This window comes from Erpetoichthys calabaricus, chromosome 8, assembly GCF_900747795.2.
Source record: "Erpetoichthys calabaricus chromosome 8, fErpCal1.3, whole genome shotgun sequence".
Taxonomy (NCBI): Eukaryota; Metazoa; Chordata; class Cladistia; order Polypteriformes; family Polypteridae; genus Erpetoichthys; species Erpetoichthys calabaricus.
This window is the reverse complement of record NC_041401.2, coordinates 124,047,895-124,061,893: the sequence shown is the minus strand read 5'-3', so window position 1 is coordinate 124,061,893 and position 13,999 is coordinate 124,047,895. Positions and strand designations below refer to the sequence as shown.

General features: G+C 37.4%; 1 protein-coding gene across 1 annotated transcript in view; it reads left to right on the top strand.

Moving 5' to 3' along the window:
- ubr4 (ubiquitin protein ligase E3 component n-recognin 4) overlaps positions 1–13,999 on the top strand; it is a 188,233-nt gene that overhangs the window by 83,786 nt on the left and 90,448 nt on the right. The window contains 10 exon segments of the mRNA XM_028807429.2: positions 61–182; positions 268–379; positions 4,829–4,959; positions 5,055–5,232; positions 6,437–6,541; positions 6,919–7,056; positions 10,294–10,462; positions 10,548–10,644; positions 10,738–10,845; positions 11,009–11,122. Of these exon segments, the coding sequence (XP_028663262.2) occupies positions 61–182; positions 268–379; positions 4,829–4,959; positions 5,055–5,232; positions 6,437–6,541; positions 6,919–7,056; positions 10,294–10,462; positions 10,548–10,644; positions 10,738–10,845; positions 11,009–11,122 (1,274 nt within the window).

Below are 13,999 nucleotides of genomic sequence, written 5' to 3'. Positions count from 1 at the left end.
CTTATACTTTTACTTTTTCTTTTATTTTACTAAGTACCTTTCTCTTATGTCATGCTCTAGGATTGACCCATGTTGAGGCCACTGTTAATGCCCTGGTAGACATCATTCATGGCTATTGTACATGTGAGCTGGACTGCATCAACGCTGCTTCCAAGATTTACATGCAGATGCTTCTATGTCCAGTGAGCAAAGCAATTTAAATTTGTAATGTCAAAAATATGGGAAAACCCTAAAAAATTGTTAATGTATATGATCTTTGTGCTTCAGGACACATCAGTTAGTTTTGCCTGTAAACAGGCTCTGATAAGAGTTCTGAGACCTCGAAACAAGCGAAGACATGTGACCTTGCCTTCTCCACCTCGCAGCAACACACCCACAGGTAAGCAAAATCTTGATAAAAGCTTTTATAGTGGGATGGGCCTAAGCTTAATGCACTTGAACTAAGTACATTACAGATGAAGTGCTGAAGGCTGTTTAAATTCATTTAACTTTGTCATGCGGATCAGTACAGTTTGTTAAAACAAAACAAAACACTACCACCTTTAAAACAGACAAATATACTATTTTAAATGATGTTATTCATGACTGTTTCAAACTGCAGTATTTCTTGTAATTTAAAAACAAGCAGCTTAATATAAATTAAAATGGTTATTTGCCTATTAGTCTGTATATTATTAGCTGTGTTCATTTTCTCAGGAATAACTGTGTACTGAGCTGTGTTAAAAACTTATTTGGAAGGCATGCTTTTCCCACACACTGACCTGCATTTATGGATGAGCCTGGCTATAAATAGCTGCGTTTATTCCAGTGCCCCCAAATAAGGTAGCTTTCTTCACCTTCCTACAAATTACCCCTTGATTTCTATAGCAACTCTCTCTTCAGTGATTTGTGGTAGCAGTGATGTGACTTATGTTTTCCCACTGTAAAGAAGCCCACTCCCCATTTTATTTCTTTGGAATGCTGTCCCTTTTTTTACTGATTTGTTGTGTAAACATTCTCAGCATATAGTTTCTTTTCCAAAGGCTGGTATCTTTTCCTCCAAATTTTCTCTGAAATTTGGCAGTGCAGCAGAAATTTATTGTAATCGCATGGATCACAATAACACTTAATACCAAAAAGCAAGATAAGTATAGACAGAAGATGGGTTTTTGATGCTAGGAAGGTTTGTGTGGTAGTTGTTATTAATGAAAACCTATCATTTTATCCATTATGATAAAAATGTAGTCTACCAGCAAAACCCTACACATAGGTATGTAATAAGGAATATGGGTGTAAAGACAGTACAGCACATTAATTTTACCAAAAAAAAATCAGCGATATCAAAAGCAAAGTGGTTGTAAAGAGTACAGCTCAAATGACTTTACCAAACAGTGGCCTTGTAGTTTGTGCATTGATTCACTTTGATGAATTCTTTGGTTAACATTTGGCGCTTATGCACTATTATTAATGAAGAGATGGAAGCCCTTTTGAGAGGGGCTCAATGACATTAAAATTTAGACAGTTATATGTGGGAAGTAAAATTTTGTCATGTTAGGTACTTTATAACAGTAGAACAGTAGAATATTCCTGGATATTTTGACTGTAAATCTTGCATTGTTGTTATCTCAGCAGGAGATAATACATTTGTATTTTTAGATTTTAAACTTTGCTGTTATGTGTGGGAGTAGCTCTGTATTTTGCAGGTTATACACTTAAAATGTGCCCCATCTAGGGAAGCCCTGATCAGGTTTTTTAAGGCTGATGCCAATTCCAGTTAAGATCAACCCCCCTCCAATATCTCTTAAAAAAGTTTTACACTAAGCCCCTGCTTAACCATATGCATGGAAGCTTTATGTCATGTATTAAAGTATATTTTTGTAAACTATAGACTGTTCATTTTTTTTATTAACAAAATGAAATCTGGTAGGATTATTGTTAAGCGATCATAAAAATACTAAAATACATTTTTAAAATACATACAAATAAAATATGTACAAAAATATCTTTATACATACTGTGTTTCCACGAAAATAAGACAGGGTCTTATATTAATTTTTGCTCCAAAAGATGCACAAGGGCTTATTTTCAGGGGATATCTTATATTTATTCATGTACAACAATATATATTTATCCAAATACAGTCATGTCATCATCTTCTGGAATATCGTCATAACTCTCCACATTCAAACCCTGAATTGCACTTTTTTTTTTTTTTGCACCTTTACAATACCATCAGAATGTACAGTGGCATATTTGAGCCACAGAGAAAAAAATAAGGACATAATGAAAATGTCTATTTTGTGATTAAAGTGGAAATTTCGGCTTTAACCTCGAAATGTCCACTTTAACCTCGTGGTTTACTTTATCATTAAAGCAGACCGTCATAAATGTTGTCTTAAAACCGACCCAGCTGTTAAATCGCTACTCACTTCTGGGGCTTCCTCCTGACCTGACAGCAGCGACAAGCAGCATCGCCACACAGAGCACATTAAATGTGTAATATTTCAGCTCTTATTTAGGTCTTATTTTCGGGGAAACATGGTAATTGCAAGCTGTAATATTGTTTATTTTTTTTACTGAAATAGGATTATTTTAATAAAATTTCACCATTTCCCTAAACAAAAACATATGCAGGGTTGGGCAAAAGTAGATTTACAGTTTGTGTGGAAAAAGATAGATTGTGATTATTACAATGTCTTTATTAACTTGATAGCTTTATTAACTTTATTACCTCAAAAGAATGTCACAATGTACTTGAGTACAAGCTCATAAGTGATCAAATTGCCAGCCTTCATTATTTACACAGTCTTTTAGTGTACTTGCTACACACAAGCACCTTTTAATAATAATAAGATGATGAGAAATAAATTGGACAAATACAATAATAATAAAAAATAATGCAATAATTAAATAATACAAGAATAAGCTGTTTTGTGTATTTGCAACTGTAAACCTGCTTTTTCCAACCCCTGTATATATACTTTCACACAATCAATTGGTACTGACAATTAAACACTCCTTAAATGTAAATGTACTTATACTTTTTGGTTTTAATTGTTTTTAATAATTAATTGCAATACAGCTTTTTTCTGTTAAAGTATATATTTACTATATTTATACAGGTTTTTTTTTCTCCAGAGTTTTAGCTAAACTTTCATAATTCTTGAGGTGTAATTATAAATATGGAGTATCGTTTTAATTATGTAGTTGTTTCTTACAAAACTTCTACTGTATGACACACTGCAACACAGTACAGGTCTTTAAAAAGTGTGCAAATGTTCATAAGTTCTTTATCAAGAAGACTAAATATATGCTTAACAGGTTTATAAGTAAGACACATTTTTCTGTTAAGCTAACAAGTCTGTTGTTTACTAAGCAGCAATTTTAAATTTATCTTTTCTTTTTCCAATAAAAATGTAAACTGCTGTTTACATACTGTCCATACTCAGTGTCCATTTTAATTTAAAGGACAAAATAAAAAGGTCTGTATTAATTCAAAGTATTGTTCTTGTCATTTTATCTGATCGTACAAGATTCCTTCATGGATTCCTTTTTCTCAGTTTATTACTCCACTTTCTTAATGTAAAGGCTAATATTCCAATCCTCTCTTGGTCTCCTGCAAAACAAGCCTTCACTTGCCTTGTTTACACTACAGGAAGTTTACTGCAAAAAAAAAAAAAAAGAAAGTAAGATGGACTCTAACTTGTTTACTGTAATACCTTGCATAAAGGAGCACTGCAACTGAATTACCATAAAGTCTAGAAAAGTAGGGGCTTCAAAGATCATTTTTTGTGATTGGCCAACTTCCCGATCATAAATAGTTTTTTTTTTTGTGAAGATTGGCAGCCAGTTGATCGGAGCATCACTAGTTGCATAATCAATACCCAGTTATGCACCCACAAGTTTCCTAACTTGTGTGATAGATATAAAATAGCACTTAGCTTGACTTGTAATAGTGGATGTCACTTTGCAAATACAAGGCATATACCATTATCAGAACAAGAACCTGTAGCCTGGCAGTGTAAGCAGAAGCATGGTTGAATTGTCAGTTTGAGTTATCTTTGTTTGTTCTCCAAAGAAAGCCAGTTAGTGTGTGCAGCAAGATATGACAACTGTATTTTTAGTTTACAATAAGTACTATTTAAAGGCAGTGTCTAATGAATGTTGCAGCTGCCCTAAACACTGCTCCTTATTTTTGCTCTTTTCCATTATAGGAAGATTCAGTTAACTTGTTCTTTAAGTAAGAAGTTCTTTAAGTAATCTGTTCTGCCTTGTTTGTAGTTTTTTACTGAATTTGTTAAACTTAGGGGACGTTTAATGTCTAAATGTATATATAAATGAAAGCAGTATCAATGTATAATTATGTAAATCGGTCCTATTCAAAGGAGTGACATGTCATAGGAGAGACATAACAAAGGAGTGAAACTTCAGATATAAATTTCAAGGGAGTGAACCATCCAACCAACCATCCAAGTAGTAGGTGAGACAGCGATTTTTTTGGCAAGCGTACTTTCAGTTGTGTTCCTGCTCTCTGTTGAAGCAAGATAACAAATTATTTAATAAAATTTTAATCATAATTTGTCACTCCAATAATATGTCACTCCTCTAATACAGTATTTGTCACTTCTTTGTTATGTCACTCCTTCAATACAGACCCATGTAAATTTATCAAAGATTCGCATCTGCATAACCAGAGTATAAATAGCAGTAATATTTAAGTTTTTGATTATGTTTACTGCTGACACAAGGGCTGCATTCTAAAGATCAATTAAGGTATTATAGACTGCACCTGACAGATTATATTATGTTTTGGAATGGCTTCCCTGTTCTTAATTTTCACACACAATAGGAGATAAAGATGATGATGATGAGGATGATGCAGATGATAAGATGCAGTCCTCTGGAATAACAGGAAGTGAGAGTGTACGTCAGGAGAGCCAGGAGCAGAATGAGGTGGACCATGGAGATTTTGAGATGGTGGTGAGTTTTGATGGATTTGAGAATGTTTCCCAAGTGATTAACTTGTTACAGAATAAATGGTTGTTATATAATTCCCTTCTCTGTCTCAATTTTAGTCGGAGTCCATGGTGTTAGAATCTGCAGAGAATGTCACCAATGGAAACCCATCCCCTCTGGAAGCTCTATTAGCTGGAGCAGAGGGCTTCCCTCCTATGTTAGACATTCCCCCAGATGCTGATGATGAAACCATGGTGGAACTGGCAATTGCTCTCAGTTTACAGCAAGATCAGCAAGGTGATATTTCATTGTTTTCTAAAGTTTTTAGTTTGTTTTGGTATTCAAGTACCTAAAATATCTGCATGGAAAAAAAAGTCATCAATCCGCGTTATGAATTTAGATATGCTTACATATAAAATCCGCAAAGTCGTGAATCCACGAAAAGTGAACCGCGAAGTAGCGAGGGATTACTGTATTCTAATTTTCCGAGATACTGAATTTGGGACTTTCATTAGTTGTCAGTTATAATCATCAACATTAAAAGAAATAAAAATTTGAAATACATCAGTCTGTGTGTAATGAATGAATCTAATATACAAGTTTCACTTTTTGAATGGAATTACTGAAATAAATCAACTTTGTCATGATATTCTAATTTTATGACCAGCACCTGTATGTTTGGTCAACACGATAGCACATTAAGTATAGCTGGCTCCTAAAGGACCAATTGGCTTGGGTTCCAGTCTTGGAACCGGTCATTGTCCATCTGGAGATTGCATGTTTCCCCATGTCTGTGGGTTTTCTTTCAAGTACTCTGTGTTCCCATATTACCAAAGACAATGTGTCTTAAGTTGATTGGCAGTTGTGTATTATCCTTATGTAATTGTGCATATGCATCAGTGGGCTCTATAATGGACCAGTGCCCTGTATGTGGCTGTTTTCCAACTTTGCACCTGAAGCTATGTGCATGGGTTATGACCCACAATGATACTGAATTATATTAAACATGTTCATGGTGTTACTTTTATACTTATTATTTGATGGTCTGCCATTTTTATCAGTGATGTTTCCAAAATTTGTTTTAAAGTTGGTGCTTCTCTTTAAAGTAGACTTTATGGTTTGACCATGTTCTTCGAACTTGATAGAAAACTTGTGAAAAGGTAAAATAAAATCCAAGCATTCCAGTAACTTTTGTGTTTGAATTTTAGTTCTATTAACAACTGGCTTGTATGAGATTCCAAGTGTGAATCAGTCTGTTGTTGAGCAATTAAACAGAATATTAAAAAATGTAATCAAGATAAAAAACAGAGCACTTTTTACAAAACATTATGGTAATACAAATACAAAAAATACAAAACATTATAAACACCTTGATAGCTTCTTTAGTGATATATTGGGACACCGTTGCTAACAAAATCAGCTTCATCAATTGAATGGGCTTGTCTTGTTCTGTGTTCATTATTGGATGTTACATTGTTTTTTCCCATGCTTTCTTCTGTAGGTAGCAGTAGCAGTGCACTAGGCCTTCAGAGTCTTGGCCTATCTGGTCAGGCTCCTAGCTCATCTTCTCTGGATGCTGGAACACTCTCAGATACTACTGCATCAGGTAACTGAAATTCAGGGGAAAACTTGACATACAAAAATACAATCAGGTAAAAATGAAAATTAAAGTAACTGGTACGATTCAGAATTAGCAAACCTATAAAGGAGTAAATGTCTAACATTCACTTTAGTGTGGATTCTTGCAAATACAGTGTAACTTGTGTTGTGCTTGAATGTAGTGGCTTGTGTGTCCTCAGTGGGTCCATGATCTACTCTACTAAGTGTTGTGGTTAAGAATTGCCTCCTTTTTGTTGAAATGAATTCAGACAAACATAATGGATATTACTTTGCTGTAGGAGACTTGTCATATCACTCCCTGTGTAAAGAGAGACAGACAGAAACCTGTTTGTTTTCCTGTAACAGCTTTTGTTATGTTTTCAGCTCCAGCATCTGATGATGAAGGCAGCACAGCAGCTACAGATGGGTCAACTCTCAGGACATCACCGGCAGAACATGCAGGAAGTGCTGGATCTGAGAGTGGGGGCAGCGCTATAGATTCTGTGGCTGGAGAACACAGTGGTAAGACATTAACTTTCATTCATTTTCAATTGCTTATATGGGACTGGGTCGCTGGGGCAACAGTAGATATGTGTGTCGTTAGGATTTTATAGATAGCATTACTGCCTTTCTATACTGAAACTTATTGATTCTGTTATTTATATTACTCTCCATGATGTGGGGAGATAATGTGTATCTTGAAGAGGGATGGTGATTGGGTTTAAGGGCTGTCGTCATCTCCCTACAGATGAAAAAAGTTAAAACTTTTTTACAACTATGATAACTAATTTTGTTTGTTTTTGTATTGCTTATGTAGCACCCCTCAGCTTTTACTGAGGGAGCTGACCGGAGTTCAGTTTTTGTTCCCCAAAATAATAAGTCTAATTATGACCTTTTAATGAACAAACCTGTGTTAATAATCTAAGGAACACTAATTAATAATTTAAGTCTTAATAATCTACCCACACTATATGACAAAAAGATAACTAATATTTTAACCTGTTAACTCAATAATTTGCATATCTTTACCAGGAATTGCACCCCTTGTTACTAAATCACAGTTAATATAACACATGCTAAATTATTGTCCTCTTTTTTTCTCTTTATGACTAAGCCAGTTATTATCAAACACACACATGAACTATTATTTACATATATACATCTCAAACAAAATTGTAACATCAAGTCCAGTAAAAATTTGTTTATTCAACAGTTCTTTCTCTGAAAGCAAAAAGAAAAATATAAAGTAAAATCATCTTATTAAAGCCAGCAAAAAACTAGTAGAAAATAAAGTAATGGTACCACAAATGAACATTGCGAGCCTTAGTACTGGCTTGCGGTTGTGGCATTTTTTGGCGACTAACTCGCTCGTTCCCAGAAGAAGCCGACACATGTCCATCGTGGCAAGTTGGCTGCGATAGCTGATCAGCTATAATGACATCCGACAGCAACGATGAATTGAAATGCCTGCCAGTTCTCCTTTGTTTAGCCTTTCGCCAGGTGGTACCCCACAGCTCACCAGGTTGGCATTCTCTACACAGTCTGTCCAACCACTAGCACATCCACATAATCTCTCCCGACAGTTAACTTTATGCTGGAATCAGCTATATGCTAAAAAAAACTTCAAGTTGAAGGTTACCATTGAAATAACCAAATTTCTCACAGTAACTGCTCAGATATAATAATCTTGTTGTCAACTTCATACCGATATCTATACCATTACGCTCTGCTTCCTTTTTTCTACTTTTCTTTGCCTCTAACCTGCACCCTCATTGGCTACCATCTAAACCAATAAAATAAGAACATAAATATCAGCGTTCACTTTAAGTTTAAAACTTTCTAAATATAATTACATAATTTAACAACATGCATAATAAAATAAACTGTTTTAATCTAATTTTATTATATCATGAATATTGTATTACCACCTTGTAACTCAAGTTTTAAAGGACTACAAATATGGCTATAAATTAACTCGTCCCAATTTGTCAACACAACTCAGATCAAACTTAAGGCAACTATCTAGCAGATAGGAATTTATACTGTGTTTGCCTAAACCAACTCGACTCCACTGTGGTGAAGTATTGTAGATCTTTCACAGTAAACTTTGCAGCATCCCTGCGACATTCTGCTGTTTTTCCTAAGTTATTTTTCCTCATCGAGCCATGGAGAATGGGGTGGACCAGAGTGTCTGAATGCTGGCATCCACTGGTGGAACTGTGGCTGCTACTTGACTGATGCTGTCTGAACACAAATCATCATCCTTAGGGACGGTTAGGAATTTAAAAACGCAGCTGATGTTAGAATGAATTATCATTACAAAAATACAGATAGCTACACTGTTTTTCCCAGAGGTTATTGATATTTTGGTACCTACCATTCCAAATCCGGTACCGTTTTTCGGTACCCATCCAAAAAGCAGCAGTCTTAGCAGAGGCCCATGCATCACTTTCCCCAATCATATTTGCCAAGTCATTTTATGGGATCCCCCAAGACATTTCCAAGCCATCTGGGAGATCCTTCTAGTCAGCCCAGGGTGTTCCCCAGTGTCGTCTTCCAGCTGGTCATGCCCATAAATGTTGTCTGGGAGGCATCCTTAGCAGATTCCTGAACAACCTCAGTTGTCCCCTCTTGATGCGTCTTCTCCTTGGTGTCTGTGCTTCTCACTCTGTCTCCAACGGAGAACACAGCCTCCCTGCAGAGAAAAGGTTATTTCGGCTGCTTGTACCCACAATCTCGTCCTTTCAGTTAATTCCCAAAGCTGTTCCCATAGGTGAGGGTAGGGATGTCGATTGACTGGTAAATCAAGAGCTTTGTCTTTTGGGTCAGCTATTTCTTCACCACTACGGGTCAGTATAGCAACTGCATAACTGCATTCACCATCCCGATTCATCTGTCAGGCTCACCATCTCTTTTCCCCACACTCTTAAACAAGACCCAGAGATGCCTAAACTCCTCAACCTGAGGTAGTAGCCTGCCTCCCAATTGGAGAGGAAAGTCAAACCTTTTCCTGCTAAGGACCATGGCCTCAGATTTGGAGGTCCTGTTCCTCATCCTTGTTGCCAAACCGTCCCAATGTGTGCTGGAGTTCACAGACCAGTGAAGCCAGCAGGGCCATGTCAGCTGTAAAAAGCAATGACACAGTTCTAAGACTTCCAAACTAGACACCCTCCCTTCACTGGCTGCATTTTGATATCCTGTCCAGGAAAATCACAAATGGGATAAGAGATCAACCACAACCCTAAGCCAAACCCCCAACCCCCCAAACACTTCATCCCTTGTGGAGCACAGTCTGACTTCTTCTCCAAGTCCACAAAACACATGTACACTAAAGGAGCGTACTCCCATGCCCCCTCCAAAATGGTCATGATGTCCACTGTTCCACTGCTTGAATGGAGTCCACATTGCTCCTTCTGGATCTGAGGTTCTGTGAGTAAGTGGAATCACCTTTACAGTGACCTGGTGTTAGTTATCCTATGGAGGCAGAGGAGTGTGATCCCCTGATAGTCCATCACTTGCAGGAGGAATAGGGGCCAGGTGTGATGTGACCTAGGTGGAGGTAAATGATATTTGTTAGTTCTATGTATATATTCTTATAGTTCTCTTGTACCTGAGAAGATGCTGCCATGCTGTTAGATAGCACAATAGATGGTACACTTACAAAATATGTTATATTGTTAATATGAATTTTATTTTATACTGAGTGCTGTCTTCATCACCTTGGTTGTTCAATTTATTTATTTATTTATTTTAATTTAGTTTCTGGTCGAAGCAGTGCTTATGGAGACACAACAGTGGAGGGACATCCAGCAGGGCCAGGCAGCATAAGTTCAAGCACTGGTGCCATCAGTACAACTGCAGGCCAACAGGAGTGTGAAGGGTCAGAAGGTGAAGCTGAGACAGAAGGGGATGTTCACACGAGCAGTCGGTAGTTGGTCGTCCAATTTTTGCTTTACAACAGTCTCTTTGTATAGCCTGGTGTGGTGTTTAACAGTCTCTTCTTTTTCCATTAGGCTTCACATGGTAAGGTTAATGTTGCTTGAAAGACTTCTGCAACATTTGCCACAGCTTCATAATGTAGGTGGAGTTCGCGCCATCCCATATATGCAGGTATATGCCCCATGAATAGCATTGAGTGGTGATCTAGATAAATGCGCTCCTTATTGGAATATAATTTTGATGCTGATTTTATTAATTCCTCAGGTAATTTTAATGTTAACTGCAGACCTAGATGGAGAGGATGAAAAAGACAAAGGTGCTTTGGATGATTTGCTTTCCCAGCTTATTTCTGAGCTGGGCATGCATAAGAAGGTAATGTGACTTAGTCTTGTGAATAGTCTCCTACATTTCTTCTGAAGCATGAATTACAGTACCGTTTTTCTCAAAATATTTTAGTCATTTTAAATTGTGTTGTATCGTAAAAGAGGAACTAGTGGTGTGGCAGTTTTATGTAGCTGATTTTTGTTTTTGATAGGATGTTTCCAAGAAGAATGACCGCAGTCCAATGAATGAAGTTCATTTGGTTATTATGAGACTACTCAGTGTTTTTATGTCCCGTACAAAGTCAGGATCAAAGTCTTCTACTGAAGTAAGTTGCCACTCAAATGAAAAAAAAAATCTTATTTAGCAAGTCCTGGTCTTATATTGAAACTGTCATTTTCAGATACATTAATAAATATAGTTTAAAAAAAAAAGTAACAGGATTTGTGACACCACCCTAATTTAAGGGATATTTTTCATCATTTGATAAGACAGTGTTTGTTTCAAGGGATAAGTTTCAATGGTATTTACTATTATGCTGACCCAAATTTAGGACTGCTCCCTCATATGTCTAGCTTTCTGTCACTCAGTCAGTTTTTGCTGAGTCTTCTCAATCTTTCTGTCTCTCCGAAAGGCATATGGGTTAGGTTAAGTGATGACTAGAAATTGACCCAGGTATGGATGATTGTGTTGCCTTCCAATGGTTTATTAAGGAATGTTTTCTACACAGCACCCCGTGTTGCTGGAATGGACTCTGGTAAACTAAACAGTTTTGAGAATACAGTGGGGCAAAAAGTATTTAGTCAGCCACCAATTGTGCAAGTTCTCCCACTTAAAAAGATGAGAGAGGCCTGTAATTTTCATCATAGGTTATACCTCAACTATGAGAGACAAAATGAGAAAAAAAAATCCAGAAAATCACATTGTCTGATTTTTGAAGAATTTATTTGCAAATTATGGTGGAAAAAAAGTATTTGGTCAATAACAAAAGTTCATCTCAATACTTTGTTATATACCCTTTGTTGGCAATGACAGAGGTCAGACGTTTTCTGTAAGTCTTCACAAGGTTTTCACACACTGTTGCTGGTATTTTGGCCCATTCCTCCATGCAGATCTCCTCTAGAGCAGTGTTGATTTGGAGCTGTTGCTGAGCAACATGGACTTTCAACTCCCTCCAAAGATTTTCTATGGGGTTGAGATCTGGAGACTGGCTAGGCCACTCCAGGACCTTGAAATGCTTCTTACGAAGCCACTCCTTCGTTACCCGGGCAGTGTGTTTGGGATCATTGTCATGCTGAAAGACTCAGCCACGTTTCATCTTCAATGCCCTTGCTGATGGAAGGAGATTTTCACTCAAAATCTGACAATACATGGGCCCATTCATTCTTTCCTTTACACGGATCAGTCGTCCTGGTCCCTTTGCAGAAAAACAGCCCCAAAGCATGATGTTTCCACCCCCATGCTTTACAGTAGGTATGGTGTTCTTTGGATGCAACTCAGCATTCTTTCTCCTCCAAACACGAGTGGAGTTTTTACCAAAATGTTCTATTTTGGTTTCATCTGACCATATGACATTCTCCCAATCCTCTTCTGGATCATCCAAATGCTCTCTAGCAAACTTCAGACGGGCCTGCACATGTACTGGCTTAAGCAGGGGGACACGTCTGGCACTGCAGGATTTGAGTCCCTGGCGGCGTAGTGTGTTACTGATGGTAGCCTTTGTTACTTTGGTCCCAGCTCTCTGCAGGTCATTCACTAGGTCCCCCCTGTGTGATTTTGGGATTTTTGCTCACCGTTCTTGTGATCATTTTGGCCCCACGGGGTGAGATCTTGCGTGGAGCCCCAGATCGAGGGAGATTATCAGTGGTCTTGTATGTCTTCCATTTTCTAATCATTGCTCCCACAGTTGATTTCTTCACACCAAGCTGCTTACCTTTTGCAGATTCAGTCTTCCCAGCCTGGTGCAGGTCTACAATTTTGTTTCTGGTGTCCTTTGACAGCTCTTTGGTCTTGGCCATAGTGGAGTTTGGAGTGTGACTGTTTGAGGTTGTGGACAGGTGTCTTTTATATTGATAACGAGTTCAAACAGGTGCCATTAATACAGGTAACGAGTGGAGGACAGAGGAGCCTCTTACAGAAGAAGTTACAGGTCTGTGAGAGCCAGAAAATCTTGCTTGTTTGTAGGTGACCAAATACTTTTTTTCCACCATAATTTGCAAATAAATTTTTTTGCCCCACTGTATATATCTTTGTTCCAGAATAGAGGAACACTGTTAAACAAAAAGTATCCTCCTGGTTTGGGGAAAGACAGTTGCATATATTGTGGTGTTCAGCACACTAAAGCAAATGTTTATGTTGAATGTGCTTTCTTAGATTGTGAATCTTGGTTTACTTCCAGTGAAGTCTACATAGCCTGCATGTACCAGTCTTTGCTCTTCTTGCAAACAGTATTAAGCACCACATTTACTTGCCATTTTCTTAAGTTTGGAACATACAGTCCCATGTAAGGCCTAAGCAAGCAATGTTCTCATCCCCTCCTCTTTGCTGGTAGCAGTTTAAAGCAGTGAGCCACCAGTTTTTTTTTTTTGTACAAACAACTTGGAGACAGCCGTCCATGCAGCTAGCAAAAATTAATAATGTATGCCATTTTCTAGAAAGTAGTGTAAGGATTTAAGACCCCAGCAGCTTGGAAAATATACTAAGCCAGAAGTCTCTTAATTTCACAGTGACTCTTTTTTGTGAGTGATCAAGATTGTAAAAAATTAAAAACCTCTTTCGGCAGGTGGCAGTGTTTATTAAGCAATGGTACGGGTCAAAGGTATGTTTGTGATGGGTTGCCACATAATTGTGTAGTAAAATTAGCCAAGTTAGTCGAAGTATGAATTCTGTCGCATGTGATCCACTGTCCTGTATGTGTGGTTGTGGTAGTATACAGTCTGAGACATATCCTGTAAACAACGATGTACACCTCACAGAGAGTATTTTTCTGTGGTACAAACATATATTTAATCCCCATAACTCCAACCTGTGAAGCAGTCAAAATGAGGTGATTGATAGCAAAGACACATATAAAAAAGGTGGAGAGAAGAGAGAATGATAGATAAGTTTGTGAAGTGAAGGAACTGCAGCATTATTTTGAAATAGCACAAGGATGTGAAAATTTTAGGGTATGGTGAGGTTTAATAGGGTGTCCATAATGTCCGTG